This window comes from Ixodes scapularis, unplaced genomic scaffold (assembly GCF_016920785.2).
Source record: "Ixodes scapularis isolate PalLabHiFi unplaced genomic scaffold, ASM1692078v2 ptg002371l_1__unscaffolded, whole genome shotgun sequence".
NCBI classification, from domain to species: Eukaryota; Metazoa; Arthropoda; class Arachnida; order Ixodida; family Ixodidae; genus Ixodes; species Ixodes scapularis.
The window spans coordinates 169,406-195,528 of NW_024610243.1; the positions used below are offsets into that span (position 1 = coordinate 169,406).

Below are 26,123 nucleotides of genomic sequence, written 5' to 3' on the forward strand. Positions count from 1 at the left end.
ACCACACGCTCTTCCCTGAAACGGGCCATAGGCAGATGGCACTTGTGGAAGAAAGTGCGCGAGCCACCTCCGAGTCAGTCCCGAGGAACCCGCATTTTCACTTTCTCCCCCCCAAATCGACCCGACCGATCGCGTTCGAAAGGGTCACGTGACGGCGCGAGGACACTTTATCACTTCCAACTCGTCCGGTTTCTCCGCGCGGTCGTATAACCAGCCGCAGCATGCGCTTCCGGTCGCTATCTGCCAGTCTTCGCCCCTCGCGCAGTGCGACGTCGCCCGGTTCCCAGCGCATGGGGGTGAACCCGGGGCGAATGAACCGGCGAACCGGTTAAAGAGCAGGCGCCGCGCCGTCTATAAAAGGCGCCCGATGGTGACCCTGGCCACTCGACAGGAAGAGGACCGATAGGGCCTCTGAAGAAGGACGGCCGCTGATTCCATGGCGACGTCGTGGTTCCGGACCGCCTGCGGTTTTTTGCTGCTTGTGGGGCTCGTGGTCGCCGTCGTCGGCGACGGCGCTCCGGAGAAGCCCCTCGAAGGGCCGCTGGAGGACGAGGAACGGGCCAAGGCCTACCTCAAGGACGCCGACGTCCTGCTCACGGACATGTGCCTCAAGTCGTTCGGAGCAGAGTGGGACTACGCCAACAACCTGACCGAATACAACAAGAACAAGAGCGTGAGTGTGCCGGTTTGACGTCTGATTTAGACTTCATATGTGCGAGGTCGTCGTCTTCGGGCTTAAAATTGTGCGCGCCTGAAGCAAGATTTTTGTCTAGTGGAAGACCTTGCACAATCCTGAATAGGAGTTAGGAAGGTGCGTTTTCCAGTTTGAGAAATTTCTCGAGATGCTAGTTAGCCTGCAAATTCGAAGAAAAAATATACCTTCTGTTGATGTCGTTGCTTACATGAGTATTTGAGGGGGGGGGGGGGGGGGGGGGGGGTTGTACACGGAACTCCGGCAAACTCAATTTTGCAAAAACTACGCATCGCACGCACGCACACGCACAGAAAAAGAAAGGTCGTGACGAAAATAGTCCCTGCAGAAGGGGAACAAGAGGGACAAGAGCAAGCGAGTTGGACATTCTTGTCCAGCTCGCTTGCACCTTTGCATTTATTTAAATTATAAAGGTCGTGGTTTTATTTAAAAACTTGTGGGGACCACCGAAAAGTACTACATCGTTCCACTTTACAATGATCTGAGGCAAGCCCAGCATTTTGTGGCGTTCCGAAAAAGAATGTTAAATCTGGACGCGTTTCTAAGTTTCGGTCTCTTACCGGAGCGCATCTCCGCTCCAGCAGTCCCGCTCCCCGTGGTCAAAGCACGCAACGTGCGAGCGACACCACGCACCACGCTACGCACGTATTGAGGAGGTTCGTGTTTAAACAGGCAACGACGTCAAAAAGGCAAACCTCATGTGGCTGTCCGGAGGCTTTCTTATCTTTTCTACGTGCGACGCGTGGCGGCGCACGCACGTAGAGATGCGCCCTGATGAGAAACCGAAACCTAGAAACACGTCCATGCCGTAAAGCGCCGCGCGTGTCGTATATTACTGGAATGTGGGTGGATTTAGTAGTTTTCGATGATTCCCAGCAAGTCTCTAATTGAAACCGTGCCATTAAATATACGATAATTGAGCGAAAATAAGGAATGACTTATAGTTATTTCGATCTATATTATTTGTCCTAAATAGGACCCCGTGCAAAAGCCAAAGAGATGCATCAATCAACCTTTTCTTTTCTTTTGTGCGATGCGTATAGTTTGTGCAAAATCGAATTTGTCGGAGTTTCGTGAAACACCCTGTATGTATTCGAATAAAAAGTCCATTGTTTGAGCCAATCGCACATTCAGGAAAACTTGAAAAATGTGTATGTCGAAGGAAAGACGTTTTGAGGGAAATTTCTCGTGACACGGACGCTGAGATAACACAAACTCTGAAATTGGTGTTCCTATATTTTCGTAATGATTCCTAGCGCCCTATATCACTTTCAACAGAAAACGCACTAATCAAAGTCGATTGAAAAAATATAACAGCGACCTATCTCCAAAGTCCTCTAAAGCATGAAATGCAGTACCATTTAAGGCGGGATTGTTTAAAATAATTTATAAGCCATTAGACCGTCGTTTCAGGAAGTGAAGAAGAACGTATATTTTTTATAAAGTTCTCTACTAAATTTAGCGGGGAAACTAAATTGGTGTGTATGCATCATGTGGCGTCAACTTTCTTCGCTAGATTTAGTGGAGAAATTGTATTGATGTAAATGTAACGCGTAGTCAGGTTACGTGACGTCAATTAACACGCTAAATTTAGGGGGGGAAACGAAATCGGTGTATACGTGACGTAACATCGATTACCCCTCCAATTTTAGCGGGGAAACTGAAGTGGTGTATAGTTCGCGTGATATCAATTTTCCGCTAAATTTGACGGGGAAAGTAAATTGGTGTTAGGCTACGTGACATCAAATTTCGCGTTAAATTTAGCGGAGAAAGTAAATTGGTGGTCACGTGACGTCTGGTCACGTGACATCAATTTTACCGCTAAATTTAGCGGGGAAAGTGAATTGGTGTGTATTTCGCGCTATGTCAGATCACTTTCTGTCAATTTTCCCGCTAAATTTAGCGGAGAAACAGTATAGGTATATAAATCACGTGATGTCATGTCGCGTGACATAAAGTGACATCACAGGACCTAAACACCAGTTTAGTTTCCCTGCAAAGCGTTCCACTGTTCGCAGTGATTGGCTATTCGCCCGATCTGCAGGAAACTAATCACGCAATATATATATATACAGGGTGTGACAAAAAAAAAATTGCAGGCTTTTTTTCACCGCAAAAATAAACTAGGTATTGCCGAACGCTCATTCTCCGCTTAAAGTTAGCGCTAGAGGTCACAACCAGATGCCAAAGTTTCAGCCCGATCCGATACCTCGTTCAAAAGTTATAAGTGATTTTCTGAAAATTTCAATGCGAAAATGGAGCCCATTTTTGCCCGTTTTCGGTTTCTGGTGCCATAGAGCCGAATGTGTTCGAAACCTCCGTCGGCCGCTATTTTCCCATTGAAATTTTCAGATATCACTTATAACTTTTGATTGAGGTATCGGATCGGGCTGAAACTTTGGCATCTGGTTGTGGCCTCTAGCGCTATACCTTTGGGCGGAGAGTGAGCGTTCGTCAATGCCTAGTTTATTTTTGCGATAAAAAAAAGACTGTGAATTTTTTCGTGCACTAAAAGTGGACAAATTCGATATCGCAAAAACAACGCGTAAAAAAAAAAAGGCTTGTGTCGTTTTGGTTTTGTGCCAGGGGCCCATTTAGGAAAATTATTAAATCATTATTAGTTTATTTTTGCGATAAAAAAAACCTGTACTTTTTTTGCAGTAAAAGTGGACAAATTCGACATCGAGAAAACAGCCCGTAATAAAAAAAAAAAAGAAAAAGGCTTGTGTCGTTTTGGTCCTGTGCCAGGGGCCCATTTAGAAAAATTATTAAAGTTTGGGATAATTAAGTTGTTTATTATTTTTGCGTAATTAACTTTATTAATATTGTGTTTAAGGGCATGGTTTCAATTAGAAAATTGCTCAGCATCATCGAAAAACACTAAACCAACAAATTGTAGAGCGATAGAAGGCACGCGCAGCATTTTACGGCTTTCTCGCACAAATTCAACGAGTTTTTAAGTTTCGGTTTGCACTCGGAGCACATCTCAGCCCCGACGGCACCGCGCCCGGTGGAGAAATAGTGCAACCAGCCTCTGCTGCGCTGCCCTCGCGCACCGCAGCAGAGGCTGGTTGCACTAACTCTCCACGGGGCGCGTTGCCGTCGGGGCCGAGACGCGCTCCGATTGCAAACCAAACTTAAAAACCCGTCGAATTTGTGCGGTTTTTGAGACAGCCGTAAAATGCCTCGCTTGCCTTCTATCGTCCTGCAATTTATTGATCTAGTGTTTTTCGATGATGCTGAGCAATTTTCTGATTGAAAGCAGCCCTTAAACCCAATATTAAAAAGTTAATTAAGCAAAAGTAGTGAACAATCTAATTATTCCGGACTTTAATAATTTTTCTAATTAGGGCCCTGGCCCAGGACCAAAACGACACAAGCCTTTTTTTCGTTTGTTGCGACGCGTAGTTTGCGCAATATCGAATTTGTCTACCTCTCGTGAAACACCCTGTATATATCATGGGCACTTCCCACCATCGTACGTGGTCTCCGAAGAGGAAATAAACGAACATATGGAGATGAATGAACCGTACTTAATTCAATGAATCAAAGTTTTACGAACCCGCCGAAAGCCAAAATCCTGGCTCCGCCGTTCATTTTGGCTTTCGGCGGGTTTGTAAAACGATTCTTTGGGTTACGTACGGTTCATTCATCTGCATATGTTCGTTTATATATATATATATATATATATATATATATATATATATATATATATATATATATATAGCCCAAAAAGGCCCGTATATATATATTTTTTAAAGAATACAAAGACCACGTGACAACGCTCTCGCAGCGCTCTCGGATGCGCTCTGAATGGAACGAAGTCCCGGGCACTTGCTCTTCTCAGTGTGTTTGAGGGACGCTGAAAGTACCTCGCGCTTCCCAGCCGGACACGTAGAGAACCTGCACTCGTGGCAATCTGTTTGCTTTCGAAGGATGTGATCTTCTTTTCCGTAGCGCTGACAAACGTGAACGGAGCATCGATAGGGTCGGAAAACAGTCGCTCCGCTTATAGATGGCGGCGCTGAACGTTCCTCCGCTGACGTTGTCTGCGCTTGCATCCGCGCTCTTTAACTTGCGCTTGTTTCTGCAGTTTCCAAATGCAAAAGATTGTTGTCTATCACGAATCGCATCGGAGAAACGAAGTGCGGCTGGTTTGAGCGATAGACTCTGGAAAATTGCCGATACTCGCGTAACCTTGCGATTTTTCGAGCCGCTGCGAGTCAGTCAGACACGTTGTTTCCTAACTTCTCGATCAAATATTGTTGAGATATTTTTTTGCTCATAAAATAATGGCTAAAAATAATAAAGTGAGCTAAAAAAATAATCGTCAATTTCGAAAGTAAATATGGTTTTTCTTTTAAAGAATAATTTAAAAGTTAGCTAATTAGTCTGAGCGCAGTACAGAAAAGATATATAGTTCACTTGCGTACTTGAGTAACAATTAGCGTAATTACGTTACTCGTAACACTTTTTCCCAAGAGCTTTAAGAACAAATTATGCTTAAAGGAGCTATGCAACAGTTTCAGTGCTTTGCTTAAATAATTGGCCGAGGCTACATCCACGCGAGTGGATGATGCCAATTCTTTCAAAGTTAAAATCGTTGCGCAGCCCCTTTAAATTTCTTCCGTGCTCCTAGGCATCGAGTCATAAAGTCCTGCGTTTTCGCGTGTTTTTCTCGCTAGTGTTTACCTGCAACCGTAGAAAAGATAAGGTAATAATGCTAAGTTTCTGCTTAGGCACAATATTTCTTGAAATATAAAGCTTGAGCATACCAACAACGTCAAAACAGTGAAAATGTTTGAATTCATAAATAGAAAAAGTGATGCAAAGGTAACGTGCTTTAACTTTTTTTTTTTTTCTGTAACGGGAATTCGTTGTTTTTATTTGCATGTAACGAGTGCGTATTTCGTTGCCCCGTTTTTTTTTTTTTTTCTGGTAACGCCTACAAGATTGATGTCACCGAAGAGATTCATTTATCTGTGACGGATGCAGCGAGTTTCTTTGCTTGCTAACAACGTCCTGCTGAGCTAAACTCCTAAACAAATTGCACAGAAGCAACTGGGGCAGACAGGACTCACTTGGCTATTAGTGCAAGGTCAGAAAGCATTGCGCTTTTAATCCTTTTTTAGCCGATTAATAGGTGAAGAAATTAGTCCGCTATTAACGCATTAATAAAATAATCGGTACGTTAACCAATTAATTCGACTACCCTACATTAAAAAAAAAGAAATCGTTTATCTGCTAGAAATAATAAAAAAAAACAAAAAAAAAAAAACATACGTTCACAGCGTTATTCAAATACAATCATTTTGAATTTTGGCAGACCCGCGAAGGTGAACCGGCCTAAGGAGGTTCAGCAAAACCTAGCAGGTTTCTGGGAAAATTGTCAATGCACGAAATCTCTCTTCTTTGATGTGCTCATAACTCACGTGTATTGGGCAATACCCAGAAAACTAATCAATTTCGGAGCCGCCGTTCTGCTCCGCTTCATATGTGGACGTTACGGCCGATCGGCACTCCAACGCACAACCCAAACAAAAGACTGCGCTAACAATATCTGAAAAAAAAAAAAAAAAAAAAAAAGATTTAACATGATAGTATTTTGGTAAACTCGAAATATACTTAACGTGTATGTTTTTCTTCATAAAATCGCACCAGCTATACACTTTTAGTGTACTGCTTCTTGCCAAAAGACAGCAGTATTTCTGTATCTTTAGGAAATATGCGAAAGTACGTTTCGGCGCTCCAAACTTACTCCTTCCTTTAAAACGCATACTGAGCAGTTCTTGAGGGAATGTTTGGTACTGCTTTTATACAACTTGAAATGCTTACGGAACTCTGCGACCGTGCTTCGGCTGAGAGTCAAGGAAAGATTTGAGCCTTCAAGACGGATCAAAGAAGGATGAGGTCTTATAAACAATTTAGAATTGTGGTTACTTATATGCCGCCTAAAATAACAAGCATTCTCTCAGAGTCCCGACAAAAGAGATGCAATGCGATAGTGTTTAGGGTCTTTTGTCTACTACGGCATTTTCAAGGTCGAGTGTGGGTGGTACTTGAGCACCTACGGAGCAGAGTAGCGCAATCCTTTGAACCCCGTGTTTTGCCGACAACATGGCCGACAGAGCGGCTCGGCGCGAGTCACGTGGTACTCAGGGTTCCAGGAGGCGGCCCGCCCTACGGGAGAATACATGGAGATCGACACAACACGGCTGATTAAAAAATGAACGGCGAGTTCACACTTTTCAAAACTAGTCTGTCGTGAAGTTAGTAAAGCAATAAACACTTTATCAAAGTTTTAATAATATCGGATGCGTGTGCAAATTTTGGGAAGGCAATTTCCAAGGCAGTGGCGTTTGAAGCAGACGATTTTTGCTCGCAGCGGAGATGGGGTTTTCGGGTTGGCCGGAGCGGGTCACGTGAATGGTGTGACGTCGCCGTGTCGTCTGCTGCATGATGCCGCTCAGGCAATTTTTTTAAAAAAAAGTTACGTCCTTGTATGGCACAAAACTTATCGCATATTATTCTAAAATGTTTCATTATTATGTCAAAAATGATTTCCATTCCGCACATCCCCACAAAACTGAAGAAACAACGATTTTCTCACGTTCTCCATGCATTTCTGACCGCAGTTGAAACCTCCGGGCGTTCGCCGCTAGTCGCCGAGAGACGGCGTTCTAGATTGCGCTACTCTGCTCCTAGGTGGTACTTTCAACGATCTTCCGCTGCTCTCCCCGCCGTTGCACAAGCTGCGCAGCTCTTTACTGGCGCACTGCTTTGACAATTTTAGCGCGGTCTTCAGACGTACACATCGCGACTGTTAGCGCGAACACGACATCGGCTTATTTCGGCATTTTACTTCTAAATAGTATCAGCGAGCACGAAATTTTATCGCTTACATTATAGAACTATATCAGCTCTTTCCGTAGAAATAATAACTTGGATGACATCCCTTAATCTCAAAGAGAGAAACTGGAAAAAAACGGCGATCGCTTGTTCGCGCTAACAGTGTCGCGCTTTGTACGTCGGGCTCGGCGCCCATGGTTTTGTCTCTGCGCGGCGCCGTTTCCAGCGGTCCCTTTCCCGATGTCCTAATCTGGACACTTGGCGAAAAAACCGGCGAGCGATTCGGCCGCCGTGATTGGCCAGCGCCAAGGTCATCAAGCACGGCGCCGGGACTTTTTCGTCAAGTGTCCAGATTAGAGCCCCCGAAGGCACTGTGAAGATTGAGCCATTGCGCGCTCCTCCCGCGGAACCCCGACATCATGCCACTGCGCGTTCCTCGACGCACGGCCTTTAATCCTTAATTCTTCTCCTCCAAATCACGACCCAGCGCCTGCTCACTCAATACTGAGCCAGCGCCGCTACCATGTGTTGACGAGTGGGCTAGTTGGTCATTCATATTAGGGGAAAACACCATGGGTTACCATATCGCTACCATGGGTTACCATATCCCCATATGTTGTTGTCTTTTCATTCAGTTTTCTTTCCTTTTATTTTTAAACCAGTTCTCAAAAGCTGTTTTAACTTCGGACTCACATTAGGCTTAAAACCATAATAGAATGAAGATTCCTCATGGCAGACCGCAGCTAGGAAAGGGTGATGCCTTTTGGGTGGGGGTGACGAATAGTCCAGAGGGGGCTTTTTAGAACAGTGGAAAAGAAACACCCATAGGCGATCGGTGTAAAAAAAAAAAAGAAAGAAAAAGCTACAGGCTGAGAAGTTGCAGATCTTTTTTGGGGGGGGGCTCCTCACAAATAAATTTGAGGCCACTGTCAACAGGCCTGTGTGTACGAATTAGGTTCCACATTGTTTTAACTTAGATTACGCTTTTTCAATATAACTGACATGCATATCGACCAAAACTCTTGGTGTATATGAAATATGCGCATGCACCGGGCTGACAGCAGCACCACTGCTGGTGCACCAGCACCACCGCTGGTGCACACGTGACGTCCACAACACTCTTGTCGAACAGGGACCGAAAAAGACTGAAGTGGTTACCAGGTCGAGGTCATATTATTTAGATAGCAAATATCTCCAGGCCATCTTGTGAGCAACGCTGAGGACACGCTAAATTAAGGAATGCAGATAAGGCAAAGCAGCAGGGACCGGAAATAACGATGGGACTTGGGAAAATGTTTGTTCCTCACGCCACAGGTAGAACAGACCCTACGGGCCAACGTTCTGGAGAAAGAGGTCTGGAAGAACGCCACGCAATTCAAATGGACTGGCTTCAAGGACGAGAAGACGCGCACCATCTTCCGACGCCTGTCGGTGCTCGGCACAGCGATCCTGCCGGAGGACGAGCGAACCGAGGTACGTTTGCCAAAGCACTGACGCGTTTTATGGAACCGAGTGAGCGTACGCCGGCACTTTGTTCTTCGAAGAGTGTTTTCCTGCCCCAGCGTGTTGTAGCTCCTGTTGGCGAGAGCACTTGTTTATAAATAATGATTGTCCACCACTTGGAACAAGTATAACCACATGAAAGCCACGATGACCCACACTGCAAGTGGGATGGTACCAGCGTTGGCAGTAACGCGCAACTTTTTTTCTGTGATGTAACATACTCGTTACATTTTCAAAACAGCAACGGGTTATATACTTACGTTACTTATTTCAAATAACGGGTAACATAGTTACATTATTCGTTACATATTCTTCCCAAGACTTAAATGAATTAAGGCCCGTTCACACTCTTGAAACCGACTACGACCGAGAGAGACGAGGCCTGTTGAAACCTCTTAAAATATCTTAGGACGAGGGAACACACTGGCATTCTAGTGCCATCTATGCAGTGATCCTGGAACTACATTTCACAAGAGCGAAGGTTTTGCGGGATTTCCGAGGTCAAATGTGCTTGTTTGTAACGTGGACAAAAGTTTTTCAAGCCAGGAAAGAAAGGATAATGCACGAGAGAAATAGAAAATACGCCGGGCCGCTAAGTTTACACTGCTACCCAATAGATGGCGCCAGTGTGTCCTCTCGTTTTAAGAGGTTTCAAGGCGCCCAGTTCTAAGAGGTCGAAAGAGTGTGAACGGGCTTAGTCTTTTTATCATGTTTTAGGTGCCAAGTTATACAAGTTTGTTTCTTTTTTCTTTTTTTTTTTTTTGCATTTTATTTTGTGAGTATTTAGATGAAACCATAAAAAAGATAAAGTAATTATGTTCATTTTCTGGATGGACATATGTCCTTTGAATAATGGCGCTCATGCATACCTGTCATGTCAAAGAGTAAAACATGTTAATTCTTAATTAAAAAAAGTAACACAAAAGTAAGTTACTACACCTCAATTTCGTTCCCCTTTTCATTGGTGTGTTAATTCTCGATCATAAAGGCTTTTATAACCTATCTATCTCTCTTTTCGGTTTTATGCTTGTATCTGCTTATGTTTGCTGCATATAGTCAGGTCTATTCACCACGTCCTGGTTCCTCGTACGGTTGACAAAAGTTAAATAAATATTGTCCACCACAACTTTTTTTATTTGATATCTTTGAGATTTGAGGATGCTGTTCCAGTCGTAACACCACACAGTGGATTAAAGCCCACTGATCATGTTTTCTCAGTCGTCAGACCTTACAAGCCTAAAATTCCACAACCCAACTACTGACCTCGCATGTACGCGATTTCAGTTGGTGAAAATAATTTCCGACATGGATAGCAACCACGGAGGAGGAAAAATTTGCCCATTTGTTCGAAAGACCAACACGTCCGACGAATGCAACGTGCCGTTAGAACCAAGTAAATACCAGCTCCTCACTGTTCACTTCACCCTTTTGTTCTCTGTGAACGAGACATGCTAATCTCGCCGTACTCTGCCTGGCAGCCATCAAGAACACCCTCCAGGATTCAAGGAACTACGATGAGCTGCTGTACGTCTGGAATGAATGGCGGAAAGTTGCGGGGAAGCCGGTCAAAGCAAAATACTTTCGCTACGTGGAACTCCAGAACGAAGCTGCTAAGCTCAATGGTAAGCTCGAGCTTGTACAACAGAACAAAGCAACATGCTTGGAACCTTTGCAATTGCAGAGGCGCAGTCACCAGCGAATGAGTCGCTTTCAATTGGGGCAGTCAAAAGATTCGCGATTTCTGTCTCGCACAGGTTTCATTGTATCTGCATGCATTTATTGGTTATGTGCATGTGAAGCTCTATAATGAGCATGTTGCATATAAACTTGTTGCTTGTAAGAAAATATATCTAGGATGCTGATAAGACTGCCAGCACACTATTTAAAGTGTTTACCAGCAACCTGAAGGTGTGCTGTAATACAGTTATGGAGTGAGCATTGGGAAAAGCTGTTAACATTTTTACGAGGGCGTAAATTTGTTTTAGTACGCAACATGACTTTCAAGGGTATTTGTTTTTTCTCAACAGCATCAATTTTACGGAACACGTCTGTTTATGAGCTTTTGGATTTAATACTAAATATGAAAGTGATAAAGTTAATTACAAAATCCTTAGAACCACTTCTTTAAAATAGTGTTCTCTGGAAAAAAAAAAAAATAGAACACCAGGAAAACTTTTTTGTTTCTTCGACTATATCGTCCCTCCTGGTTCGGAAACAATATGTCCCTTCAAACTGCCTCCGCATCTGAAATATTTTAAATATTAGTACAAAAATATTTCTCAATATAAATATTTTAGCATCGATTATAACATCATTTGAGCCAAACAGTTCTCTGTTAAGGTCCTTCAGTCTAACGTTCCGCACTTCTCAACCTGCTGCAGGTTTCAAGGACGCCAGCGGCATGTGGCAACACGTATACGAGTACGACGGTTTCGAAGAAACGCTGCACAAGTTGTGGCTGCAGTTGGAACCTCTTTACAAGGAACTGCATGCCTACGTGAGAAGCAGACTTCGCGAGCAATATGGCGATAAGATCAAAGCAGATGGTCCTATCCCAGCCCACCTCTTGGGTAAGCGCACAATCGGTGTGGTAAGCGTGGTGCATTGATACCTAAAGCAAACACCACCCAGTGGCGGCTGCCCATACTGACGGCAACTTCATCCAAGAGATCATTGGTCATCATCTGGTTTCTGCTGCCCGCTCTGTGTAATGATCTCAAGACACAGAGAGCCTGTCTATGCAGCCGGGTATTGATATGTGCAAACCAGCGCACACTTTGGTCAACAAAGAAGGCCAGGAGTGCAGTTTGATTCGCTTAATTTCATTTGATAAACATTTGAGCTCCAGTTACCGTACGCAATCAACAAAATATAATTTAAAAAAAATTTTGTCTAAAAGAAGCCAGGAACAGAGCATGACACGTGATGCGAGCAACATACAAGATTTCTTCCAACCTTTTTTGTAATGTGTTACCTGTAGTCCCCACCTCTTTTGTGTCATGATGTAAGCCTGTTTTATATGTATCCCAGCTCGTTTTGCTTTTCTTTTTCCTCTTTTATGGCAAGCTTCGGCCGTTCCGGGCCTTCCAATGCGTGGAAGTGCAGCTTCTCGACACACTAAATGCATGCATTTGGAATACTTTTTATGGCACTGAAATACAAACGTAAAAAAACAACAAAAAAGGAACAAAATCTTCGCAAACTCTTGCGATTAAATTTGAATGCAAATGTGCAGGACACATCCACGCTCAAGACTGGAGCTCTTTGAACAAGTTCACTGAACCATATGTTGGAAAACCAACCATTGATGTTACTGATGCCATGAGGAAGAAGGTGAGCATGGAAGATACTCTGATACATATTACCGAAGACATAGATTACTTTATGTTTAAAGTAATCACTCACGTTGGCCAACAGAACATGACGGCAAAGGACATGTTCCTGCTCTCTGAGGAGTTTTTTACGTCACTCGGGCTTCCGCCGATGCCCAAATCTTTCTGGGAAAAGTCTGTGCTGGAAAAGCCCACGAACAGAGAAATCATTTGCCACGCATCTGCTTGGGACTTCTGTGGAACATCGGATGTTAGGTAAGTTAGCGAAGGAGTGCTGCAAAAAATATATTGCAAAATATTCATGTAGAGTTAACTGTGTCCCACTCCCAATGTGGCCTATTCTGGAGCTTAGCCCGTCTACGGCTAGTGCAATGTCCCTTCGTGCAATATATATGCAACGCTCATCCTGGTGAAATTGTTGTTCAGGTAGTGGTGAGTACTAAATTTATGTATACAACTTTCGAAACTAGAACAGGTCACTTTTGAAATGAATCAATATTAACGTTTTGCACGGACGTACCATGTCTACTTTTGTTAGGCATGACACTCCACGGCGACAGATGAACAAATGCATACCACTAAAGCTTTTGCGGTTTGTGCCGCACAGCTTGTTTCTCGTTTCAAAGATAACATCTATCTAATGTACACAATGTTAAAGTCAACCTTTTTTAATCATTTTTAAATATTATAATCCTTGCAATGGAAGCACCTCTTTGCGACTGTGTGCATCCCGCTCCACAGTCTGCCAGGAGAATAAGAAAAATATTAATCCTTCTATCTGCCACCAATCAGATAACTCCTGCTTGGTTACTTTTTTGTCCCTAACTCCCATTGCCACTGAAGATATCAGTCATACCTTCGGCAACCGCACGAAGAACCTTTATAATGTGCTACAAATGTTCCCACATATACCATGTGTTTGATCCTGATCGGGAACAGCACTTTCCGCCGCACCTTGGTTCAATAAAACTTTGGTTGGGGCTAGTTGGTACATATTGATTAAAAGGTTACAAGGCACAAACAAAACAGGACGAAAAAAAACGCACATTTGACACGGAGAGGCGCTATCGATTTGAAGCATTCAATTTGAAGTATTTGGGGGAATGCCTACAATGCGGCAGAGCTGCAAAAACCTGCCTAGGGAGCCTTCATACAGCACTTACTTATGCTGCTAAAAGTTTTTCACACATACACATTTACACAGTGATACAATTGTCTCAAGGTGGAGACTCAAGGTGATTAGAGACAAAGTGTGTGAGGCGCTGAATTTGAAATGCCAGTAAAACTTGAAAACAAAAATGAAAATAACTGTGTTGCGAAATGGTCAAATTATTCTCACCCTAAAAGGCACATGCATATGACAGCTCCCTGGAGTGGCCATTATTCGCATGTAACGGCTAACCGAGTCCGGTATAACATGCATTAGAAACATCTAATCCCGTTATAACTCGCAGGATAGATTCCATTATGCTCAGTAAGACATTATTGGATCTAAATACTGAATGATGTTAATGCTGCACAGAGGTGTAAAGCAGGCCACCTGTCGAGTAGTCTAGCATGAATTGTACTCGTGTCAGATCTATGCTTTCTGGAAGTGTACTTGGTTGAAGGTTAAACTAGCCCAGAGCTAGCTGTACACGGGAATAAACTAGAACACACATAGTTGACATGCACATTCTTCTACTCACAGAATCAAGCAGTGTACACAAGTCAAGATGGATGATTTGATTGTGGTTCACCATGAGATGGGACATGTGGAGTACTTTCTGAAGTATGCAAAACAGCCCTACTTCTTTAGGAATGGGGCAAATCCTGGTAAGCACACAATTGGAAATTTTAGAAATGCAACAGACTCACATTTTTAAATTTTATCACACGGAAGGGACTGCCACAAAAAAATTTGAAGAACTTTTGACTGGTCAAGTTTACGCATCAATTGTACCGGTTAATCTAAAAACGTAAAAATTTTATAGTGTTTTTGCAAAAACACACATCATCAATGACGAAGATAATCCCTGGAGAAGGGAAACAAGAGGGACAAAGGACAAACATAAATCTCCAAACACAGCTAGGTGACTGGTGAGCGTCTGAAAAAATCCGCCTGGTCCGGGTATCGAACCCGGGACCTCTCCATTACAGGTGGAGCGCTCTACCAACTGAGCTAACCAGGGGTTAGACGTCAGTAGAGCAAACGGGTTTTATCAGCTGCGACCAGTCTAACACCAACAAGGGTGAAGCTTGCAAATTTAAAGTTATAATTATAATGCAATTAAATGCAAAGGTGCAAGCGAGCTGGACAAGAATGACGTCATTCTTGTCCAGCTCGCTTGCACCTTTGCATTTAATTGCATTATAATTATAACACATCATCAATTTTACAGGTTTCCATGAAGCCATAGGGGACACTATGGCCTTGTCTGTTGCCACACCAAAGCATCTGAAAGCCATTGGACTTCTAGAAGAAGGTGCCGAAGATGAAGGTACTCGGTTTCACATTTGAAGTCCAAAAGAAATTTCGAGACACTGAGAGTTATTACATGTTCTCTCTTCACTTGCAGAGACAGATATAAACTACTTGTACAGCATTGCTCTGGACAAAGTGGCGGTGATTCCATCTGTGTATATTTACGACCTCTGGCGCTGGAATGTGTTCAAGGGCAAGTACAAGCCCGAGAACTACAACAAGGGCTGGTGGGACCTGCTGTAAGTAAAAAGCTGTTACGCAACCATTATGCTTTTTATGTACCGCAATATTGCCAAAGATAGCCAACATAATATTGATAGAAAATCGGATGAAAATGAAGGGTGGGCTAACTTTTGGTGTGCCATAAAAAAAGTTGAAAAATATGCTAGTTTTAAATTTTGTGACCCTCGCAGGAAGGGGCAATGAACCAAAAAACATTGTTGACTGCCAAGGGCAACTGTCCTTCGCAGTCAGTGATGCTCGCTTATCTCCCGCCGTGGTTAAGTAACACCGGTTTTGCCCAGGTCACCATTGGCCAGTACCCTAAAATTACTGGAAGTGGGTTATCTTTCAATGTTTCTGAAAAAATAGCAAATCATGCCAAAATTGGGGGTGGGCTATCTTTTGGGAGTGGGGCATCTTGGGATATTACGGTAGTTCTCTAGTCCGTAGGACTTGTAGGGACGATTCACATGACGTCACAATTCAATGCGGTCCCTTACTATACACCAGGGGTGGCCAAGCTACGGCTCTTCGCGTGTTAAAGTGTGGCTCCCCCCCCCCCTTCTCTCTGGGGCACACGAGCACTTCCCCAAAAAGAAAAATGGAATATGTTTTAAATTGAAAGACAGGTTGCGGTTTGGTAGTTGTGTGCTACAGCTACCTTACGTACAGTTGGACTACTTTTGACTCGGATAGATTAAAAGTAGTTTGAGTTTCGTTTATTGCTCTGGACAAAAATTTGCCCCCCTCCCCCTTCCCCAGCGGCTCTTCGAAGTTTCGTGGTTTTGTTTGCGGCTCTTAGGCCGGGTCAACCTGGCCACCCCTGCTATACACCATAGTTGTCTGCTATGGGCGCATGGGAACAACTGGAAACGAGTTTCTGCCTTCCGCTCTTCCCTGAGGTATTGTCTCGGATTGTTTTGTTTTATTTGAGTTTTAGTTTCATATCAAATGTTGCCTCCAAGTCATTGTGCTTGTTTTAAGATCTATGTGCTCAATTGAATGAGCGTGTATGTGGGCAGGTCCTGAAGAGCGCTACCTTGAGAAACTTTGCAGTGCTTGAAGGACATGAGCGCTTACAAAGTGTCAATGTTTCGAGTTTAGCGCTGCCACATTAAAAAGTACCAACGAACGTCTCTACAATATTTGTTTCCAAAAAAGTTAGGCATCCTTGAAGAAGTCTTTAGACACGATCACAAATCGACACCGAAACGTTCGAGCGGCGGGCAATATTGGCTCCGAAGCACACGGCACACCATGTGCAACAGCGTCTGAACCACTGCCGCCCGTGCATGTCGTTCAAGAGCACAGCCGATGTTTGCGAGACAAAAAGTTATTGCAACAGAGGGGACGTACACTGTATAAATTAACCACTAGCATACGGTTTCTGTGGCATGTTCGCAACACTGCGTCCAGGGTACGGAATCACACGTGCCCGTGAGGCACCGCAGGTTGACCCCTTAGCTGACAGTGTGGTGGGAGCTACGTGCTCGCCAGCCGGTCAACCGCCTCTCTTTTATCACCTGACCCCTCTTGAGCGGGAGAGTATGAGCGGGAGTATGAGCGGAGAGTATGAGCGGAGAGTATGAGCGGGAGAGTGATCATGTAAAGAAAGGTGGGCGTACAACTGGTTCCAAGAGAGCGTAGCTTCCCCAGCACTGTTAGCTTAGAGGAGGACAGAGTATAGGAAGGGATGTCGCGAACCTGGTTCAAGTTTCACCAGGTTCTACTTTTTTGGACTTTTAATGGAAATTTCGACATAAGCTCGACCATTATGCTCATGCGCAGAAATTGAGAGCAAGCTGCCACCAGTGACCACCTAATGTTCTAGTGTAACGAACCAACACCACTAAAAAATAAACCGGTCGTTTCAGTGAAGACTTTCAAAATCCCTAGAAATAGGGAGGTTCAAAAAAAAAAAAGAAACTTGTTCTGGGATCAAATTGCCAGCCACAATAGACATAGGTGATTGCAAAAATAAAATGAAAATAATTAATGAAGATTTACTAAACAGCTTTTAATTAGTGAGGATAAACATATGCTTGCAACTAGAAACCTGCTGCACACCGAAACCCACTAAATCAACTCATGATAGAAAGATATAAGGTAGATACAGCATTTTACGGCGTTTATAGTTTTCGGTTTTCTGTTGGAACGCATCTTTGCGCCAGCAATCCTGGCCCCCGGTAACAGAGGCGTGCAGTGCACGTGTGCCACTTCCTTCCACACTACTATGGTGAATCCTACAAAGGAGGTGAGGCAGTAGCTTCGCCCCCTTTGTAGGATTCACCATAGTAGGGCCACGAGGGGGAAGGACCGTTGGTGCAAAGATGCGCTTCGATAAGAAACTGAAAACTATGAACCTGTCCAAATGTAATATTTTTTAAATGCAATAAAATGCTGAACGTGCCTTATATCTCTCTAAAATGAGTTCATTTAATTGTGTTCAATGATGCTCAGCAGGTTTCTAATAAAAAGCGAGTTTACTTCCACTAAAAAGCTGATTAGCAAATCTTAGGTAATTATTTAGCTAATTAGTATGTTTTTTGCAATCTTCGACGTTTGCCAAGGCTGGCAGATTATTCTTGAAAGAGTCCCTCTTTATTTTGTTAACAAAAAACTAAAGCCTGGATTGCCAAACTGTGCACATTGTGAAATTAAAGGGCCATCCACTAGCATTCATAGAAAACCCCTAAGTAGTTAACCTAAGACGTGTTAGCCATCAGGATAATGCAAGGGCTATCTGTAAGAAGCTGGTCACCACGGGATCCTGAATGCTCTGCATCTGTTAATGCCACCCTGCTGGCTGGAGCTACTCAGCATGACTACTGGTTGCTGGCCAATATTTTGACGGCCATACTTTGTGAACCACGTACAACATTTGCAAACACATAAATGCTTATAGCTGCGAGTGTGGCAGATTTGCTTCTCGAACTATACACAACTGACCAGGTCACAGTTTACTACATGAAACACGGTTTTGAGCAGAACAATGGTGGCCGAACGCGGTTTCTCTTGTCGTGATGCAACGCTTCCAGATCGTCGGCCCAAATCCCGTTTGCCTAATGAATCATGCGGCTCTCTTGTCGAACGTATGTGCTCACGTAGATCGAAATCACGAGACGCCAGGCACCTCCTAGGATTGCTGCGGAGAGCTCGTAATCTCAGCTTCCGGTTGAGAAAGGGTGAATGGAGGATAGTGGCACACCCCTCCTATCCACATGCCATCACAGTTCTTCACTCGAAATCTGATCATGTTTTCAGGCTGCAATACCAAGGCATCTGTCCAGGAGTCTCTCGTACCTCCGAAGACTTCGATCCTCCGGCCAAGTACCACATTTCTGCAAATGTCCCATACATTAGGTAAAACTTTCAAAAAGAATGGTCATCCAGTTACGATATTATATGGTGTTACGATGCCATTCCAGGTACTTCGTGAGCATAGTACTACAGTTCCAGTTCTACAAGGCGCTCTGCGAAGAAGCTGGGCACGTCGGACCACTCCATAAGTGTGACTTTTACCAGTCCAAGGAAGCTGGGAAGCTCTTCGGGTCTGTTCACTTAGATGCTCTTTAGTGTGCATGGCATGGATGTAATTTTTGTTTTCAATGTTGATTCTGGCAGATCTGGGTAGGTTTCAATACACGTTGCAAGATAGATTGATAGCAATATGTCACATACAGACAAAAAAAGATGCTGGAAGTCTGCAGCATAGAGGCGGGTTCACGGAGCGTACCCGAGACCCATTTTCTTACTTTTTGTTACGAAGCTTACGCCTGCTTATGGCACAACTCACCGCAATACAGGCGCTTCATATTAAGTGCGGCTACCAGTTTAAGGAAACCACCTGGCACATGACATTAGACACAAATGTTTCGGTGATCTGTACATAGCATAAGAAAATGCAAGAGAACAGTGCTGCATGAACTAAGGTATGAACCAGCCTTTAGAGTTACTAAGTGGGTTCATCAAAGCTGTAGTTTTAAAGGGTAACTACGGTCACAAGTCGAACCAAACTAAATGACTGCCAAAATGACCAAATTAAATACGAGCACTGCCGAAATATCCCATAATGGCAAACCACAATCCACTCTAAAACCAATATTAAAAATGCTACCACCAGTTTCTCAGCGGGCATTCAGTGGGCTGGCTGTTTCTGAAGCAACCTTGTGCCCCAATGTTATGTTCATAATCATGGAGGTTACTTGTTAGTAGTGCCACTACTTTCGCCAGGTTTTCAGCCGTCCCAGAGGACGATTTCTGCTTATGTTGTTTTAGCGGTCATAGCTTGTAAGCGGTCCTCAGCAATCGTGCACGAAGATTGTTGACTCCCTACTCGCTCAAGCGTGTCGTGGCACCAAAGGTGGCATTCACTGGCGACAATAGTTTAGTGCCGTTCCTGCTCATTGCAAGCTTATGATTAGATTCCATAACGCTTCAGCAACATCCATTTCACATTTCTTAGCCAGCAATCATTGTGGCAAACTCGCTTTTTGTTAAAGCAAGTTAATTCTCTTTGGCCGACAACTTTATGAACGAGTCAGTGATGTGATTGGCCTACGCCATTTTGGAGCACCTTTTGGAGCAGCCAAAACAGTGTTTTGGAGCAGCAAATTTGGCTTTTAGAGCAACCAAAGCAGTGCTTTTGGAGCACCAAAAGTGGCTTTGGGAGCAGCCAAGGCAGTGTTTTGGAACAGCAAAAGTGACTTTTGGAGTAGATATTCTTAAAAAAAAAAATGTTTGTTTTAAGTGCTGCACAAACAAAGGGTACTTTGTCTTGTGTGGTGTTCTGATGTGACGTGTTGCAACGGAACTCGCTGCTTGTGTGTTTACTGCTGATACATCCCACAAGTGTACAGTGCTGTAGGCGTTGCCGAGCAATTCTGAAAATCTGCTTGCCACCATTTTACTGGTTCCCGACGTGCCAGATTTTCGTCAAAAGTAAGGAAACGTAAAATGGATTGCAAGCGTCCCGGCAGGTGCCTCTGTCGTGCAATCATGTTCGCATGCATGTGAGGGCAACTTCGGCAGGCTTGCAGTTGCGCGTGCCTTGTCGCGCAAGCGGAGACAACGGCTGTTCGTTTGAAACCGAAACCATGCCACTCTGCTCCGTCACCAACTGATTCTCAAAACTGTATGGGAAATGTAACTGTCGAGCATACGACAAAGTAAGTCCAACGGTGCATGCTTGCCACGCTGGCAAACAAGGTACAAGCGAGACACACAAAGAAAAAAGAACTTGAGCGCAAAGACATTGCGAGCCGCGGTCAAAAAGTTCTTGGGGCGCTTTGTGCAACGACTGAACTCGAGACAAACAAGCGCGCTGTGTGGGTTCAGCGTTCAGACATTGACTTCTTTGCTTTAGCTCACTGCCCTTCACCAACTTTCTTTTGCGGCAGATTTTTCATGTACCGGGTCTCTCTCAAAACAAAGTGCACCGAGAGAAACCTAGGTAATCAATACTTCGACACAGCAGTCTTTGAGTTAAAGATGGATTTTTGTAGTAACGTATGATTTAAACAAGAACAGGAATGCTGATGAACATGCGGCAGTATTTAGTTTAATTTTAGAAAGTGCCTGACGTGGGGACGGCAACACTTGATGTCGCGCGACCACGGTGACTGGAAGGCAGGTACCAAAAATAGTTTTCCCACGGCCGCTGTCTCAGGAGCGAGTGCTTCAGCACACAAAGTACCCCCGCCACGCAAAAACGTGGTTTTGTTTCACAGCATGGCTGGTACCCGGCACGCTAGCGTCGGAACATCTGCACAAACCCGTGTCTATCGTTGAAAAAAAAAAAAAAAAGACGCGAGACGAGATTTACGAGAGCGCCGAACGCGAGACGGCGGGAAAACCATGCAAGATCGGATGGGCAATTGATGCAGGGTACTTTGTGTCGGGCGGCCACTTGTGCCACATAACACAGGCATGCTCAATTACGGTACTCAGTTTAGTTTCGGTTTTGTAAGGCGAACAAAATTGGCTTTTTGGCGCAGGCTTGGCGCAGATTACCCATATTTTGGCAAAATGTAGCAGGGTGTAGCAGGGCTAGTCCCTTGGCGCAATTGGTGCAGCAATCACATCACTGACATGTATTAATATTTACTAAAGATGTTTCATATCTATGAAGCAATGCAGTAAAACGGCTGTAGCATCTTACCCAACTGATCTGAACTGTTCTAGTGACTAGGCCAGTCGTAGGTTTTGCAGTACCGTGGCACACGGTGGCCATGCCGCTGATCACAAGGGTTGCCATCATGCTTGAGCGGGTAGTTTTGGTTCTGCTGTTGACCCCCAAAACAAAACTTTGAGATATCTACAAAACTACACAAAGCATATAAAAAGATGAGAGCTTGTAATTTAGGGACATTTCCTTCACTAAACAGTTGTCATTCTAAATTTAAGTAAATGTACCAGAGTTACCCTTTAAATGAAGTAAAAGTCACAACCTAATGCTAATCCAGTTTTAATTAGGGATGTGCTATTCGAGTTTCAAGCTTGAATTGAATAATGATTGTCCGAATAATTGGATTTGTGATCAAATTCCTAGCATTTGAGTTTCAAATAATTCAATGCATCGAATAACAGTACTGCTGGCGAAAATTCTGCTTTTTTCAGGAATGCCGTTCCTACAGTGAAAAAGCCCTCGCACACCTGTGTTGTATCTAAATCAAGCCTGCATGCAGAAGTCTCGACACTTAAACCATTTTGACAGAAAGCAGTTAATTTTTGCGCTCCTCAAACAAAGCAGTCATGCTCTCAGCTTCCTGGATGCTTTTGAAGAAAACCCGTAAACCACATGTCGCCATTTTGAATTCGACAATCTTGCGCCACCTCTAGGCAGCTCTGTGCACTATAAACCTTCTTCTCAATGGTTACGTCCATAATGTGACAACATACCAAAATACAAAAAGCAGCGAGAATTAAACCATCATCTGCTAACCCGTTGCTCCCCAAGGCACCGAGCGAGGTGCCAGGGCTATAGGTGGCGCGAGACTAGTAAGCAGCTTTGTGCATGTTACTCAGAAAAAAATGATTGGTTACAATTACTCTGGGTATAAAAGTATCGAATTAGATCACTGGATCACTTGAGACAAAAGTAATATTAGATTACTTGAAAAACTAAGTGTTACTTTTCAGATTACTTCTGAAGCTTCAGGTTGTTATCATTTGCAACACTGAATAACTCAATATCAGAATAGATCGCAATGCCACATCTCCAGACCAAAAAAAAAAAAAAAGACCTTCTAAAGCCTATTAACTTCCCAGCACTATGTCAGGAGACATACCCCAAAAGTATGCAAGCATGGAAAGTGCTCAAAGAGCTTCTGGCTATTCATTCTTCCTCTAAAAAGTTGTGTACATAAAGAAAAGCAAAATATATACTTACCAATAAAATTAGAGTATGTGACAAGTTCATGGCACTATTTTCTGCCCCCTTTAAGGTTACATTTTAATTGAACTTGTGAATAAAAATGAAAGCCGTTTACAACTCCCTGTAACGCCGAATTAGAGCGCAGCTCTTGAGGAGGAGGAGGGAAGGGTACTGGGGTTCACGTGTTATCGGGGGGGAGGGGTGGTCACGTGACCTGGGGGTGTCACGTGACCACGGGGGTCACGTGACCTTGGGGGGGTCACCTGACCTCGGGGGGTCACCTGACCTGAAGAGAAACTTTTCCGCTAGATTTAGCGGGAAATTTTTTCGCTAGATTTAGCGGGGAAATGTTTCTGCTAGATTTAGCGGGGAAATTTTTCTGCTGGATTTAGCGGGGAAATTTTTCCACTAGATTTAGCAGGGAAATTATTCCGCTAGATTTAGCGGGGAAATTTTTCCGCTAGATTTAGCGGGGAAATTTTCCCGCTAGATTTAGCGGCGAAATTATTCCGCTAGATTTAGCGGGGAAATTTTTCCGCTAGATTTAGCGGGAAAATTATTCCGCTAGATTTAGCGGGAAATTTTTCCGCTAGATTTAGCGGGGAAATTTTTTCGCTAGATTTAGCGGGGAAATTTTTCCGCTAGATTTAGCAAGGAAATTTTTCCGCTAGATTTAGCGGGGAAATTTTTCTAGTAGATTTAGCGGGGAAAATATTCCGCTAGACTTAGCGGGGAAATTTTTCTGCTAGATTTAGCGGGGAAATTTGTGCGCTAAATGTAGCGGGGAAATTTTCCGCTAGATTTAGTGGGGAAATTTTTCCGCTAGATTTAGCCGGGAAATTTTTCCGCTAAATTTAGCGGGGAAATTTTTCCGCTAGATTTAGCGGGGAAATTTACCCATAATGCACTGCGCGGTTACGCCGACGGCGACGCCGCTCAAGCCGGAAACGGGCGCCTAAGAGCTGCGCTGTAAAAGTGAAAGCCGTTTACAACTCCCTGTAACGCCGAACTGGAGCGCAGCTCTTGAGGAAGAGGAGGGAAGGGTACTGAGGGGAAATAGACCCCTCCTCCTCCTTCTCCTCCGCTCATGCTTTAATATGCTCCGGGGGGGGGTCACCTGACCTCGGGTCGAGGGAGTCACGTGACCTCAGGGGGGGGTATCGCGTGACTTTGGAAGGGGAGGGAAGTCACATGAGCTTAGGGCGGTCACGTGACCTTGGGGGTCACATGGGGGCCACCTTGGGGATCACATGACCTTGAGGTGACCTGGGGAGGGGGGGTCACGTGACCTTGGGAGGGATCACGTGACCTTGGGAGGGGTCACATGACCTTGGGAGTGCTCGCATGACCTTGGGGTGACCTGGGGGCACGTGACCTTGGGAGGGGTCATGTGACCTTGGGGTGACCTTGGTTACGCTGTCGGCGACGCTGCTCAAGCCGGAAACGGGCGCCTAAGAGCTGCGCTCTAAAAACAAGCATTCAGATTTTGCACTTGCAGGAGGGTTCCCTACAGCCCTTCAATAAATAAAAGTGCTTCGAGAGGTATCCAAAATTAAGAAAAACACAGATTACCATGCCGTGAGCACACGGCACACGCAACATTTACTGCCCTTTGCAACAGTGACGTGTTGGAGCTCGGGCAGTCCAAGCCATGGCCAGAAGTCTTGGGCATGCTGACCAAGGGCAAGACCAAGAACATGGATGCAGGACCCCTGATGGACTACTTCCAGCCTCTGCTGGAATGGCTACGCAACTATAACAAGGGAAGGCCTGTCGGATGGAAAAGTGACGACTCCACCTCTTGCCCTCTGCCATTGCCCCCTTGCAGAAAGAAACACAAAAATTAAACGGAATGGAACCCGACCACAGACCAGACGGCTGCTGACACGGCCACTTACGGCACGAGAATAAAATTCCACTTGGTTTTAAACCGAAGGCTACTGTAGACTCTTGCTGCACATGTGCAAGTGCAGATTCCTATGGACTGGACGTTCCACCGATCTCTATGCTGGCAACATTTTAATGCGGAACGTTTTATGTGGCTGGCTCTTAGCCACTTCCCGCAATGCACTTCTGTAACGGGAGAGTCGCACGAGTGCCGAGTACGAGTTCAGCTGGAACTTGTGTCCTCCTTTCACTGATAGAACACAAATCACAGCTGAACACTAATGCAGCACTTGCTCCCGATCTGCGTCCCACGCTGGCCTCTGCCAGCTGACATAAAAACAAATCCAGCATTATGGCCTTGTTGTCTAGGTGTTGAATGTGCACATTCACACGTATGGTGGAAGAGTGTGTAGGAGGCGTGAGTGAAGAGAACAAGCACATGTTTTGAAGAAAATGGGGAGATATGAAATAGAAGGGTCAAAGATGGGGTGTGCGATTGCAAGGAACGGAAACCTTGTGTTCCATTCATCCCGGGGCACTAGCTTTGGGCAGGGTTTTCTTTCAGAGGCATTGGCCATGACAGTGTGTGTGTCGCTGAGGCAGAAAATGTGTACCAAGTTCGTCTGCAAACATAACTGCAGAACAACACACAATATTTTTGTCACCACTGCCTATGCCATGCTAGTGCAGGAAAGGAGCAAAATTTGTGTAATCAATTTCATTGCTGTTTCACAAAGCGACTAGAGAATGTAAAAAAAAAGACATGAGAAACGAAATAGATTGAAGGGTGGAACAAAGTTAGCCAGGTTTAGAGATTACTTATCCCAATAAAAACACGGTGCTCACGCAATTCGGCAGAAGACATTTTCAATTACCAGCAATAGTTAAAGGGCCACTCCAGTCAAAAACGAAACCAAAATAAATGACTGGCATCGTTTTAATGGCACAAAGTATGATCATGGCCGAAATATTATGTCGAAGTAAAGCCGCATATTCCACTAAAATGAATTTTAAAGATACAACCAGCTGCTCTTTAGAGAGCAGCAAGTGGGTCAGCTTTTAGTCACAGCTCCCACTGGCGCAGCGCCCTTGCAACGTCGCACCAAGTGGGAGCTGTGGTTGTTTGATTCTACTGCAGTTACGTTCCGAACCCCGGTGAGACCGCGCTCCATCTAGGGCACACTTACAGGGACGGTCCGCAACACCATCGCTTGGCAGAGACCCTCTCAAAGGCCCGGAACCAAGGCTTTTGAACATCAGTTGAGGTAACCATCATCAACGAGTCTTCGTCTTCCTCTTTCTCCAACATCGAGAAGCTGCTGCTGCGGCGACATAAACCTCCGAGCCAATAAGAGTGGCTGTTGGACTTCATCTTGATCAAAGCCAGCAGCCACCACCAATCACACAGAAGTCCCGCTGGTGATGCAACACTGTCACATCACCACGGCTATAGAAGGGGGCCCGCGGACACGCGCGGCGGAGATGGAATGGGACCAACCATCGAAAGCAAAAGAGGAGGCAATGTCATTGAGACGTTGCCTCCTCTTTTACTACCTTCTGTTATGCTCTCTTTTCTGCCCCAGTCTCAGGTTTACAATCATGTTCAACTTACACCAGCTCGCCTGCACTCTATTTTTTCGATTTTATCATCTCACGTCCCATCAAACCACCGTCACCATATAGCCCTAACTCAGTTTCCAACCTGTCCGTCCCCCAGCCCTTAGATGCTCTTTAGAGAGCAGCAAAAGGGTCAGCCTTTAGTCAAGGAACACTGGCGCA

The 26,123-nt window shown here is 44.6% G+C and overlaps 1 protein-coding gene across 1 annotated transcript; it reads left to right on the forward strand.

Moving 5' to 3' along the window:
* The first annotated feature begins 265 nt into the window (after positions 1-265).
* On the forward strand, positions 266-24,392 carry LOC8032855 (angiotensin-converting enzyme). The gene is made up of 13 exons (XM_029976553.3): positions 266-673; positions 8,876-9,034; positions 10,349-10,457; positions 10,543-10,686; positions 11,446-11,634; positions 12,300-12,397; positions 12,482-12,651; positions 14,087-14,211; positions 14,778-14,876; positions 14,955-15,099; positions 18,347-18,445; positions 18,511-18,633; positions 24,079-24,392. Exons 1-13 carry the CDS (start codon positions 437-439, stop codon positions 24,302-24,304), a joined length of 1,923 nt encoding a protein of 640 aa, XP_029832413.2. The 5' UTR covers positions 266-436; the 3' UTR covers positions 24,305-24,392.
* Positions 24,393-26,123: the final 1,731 nt, after the last annotated feature.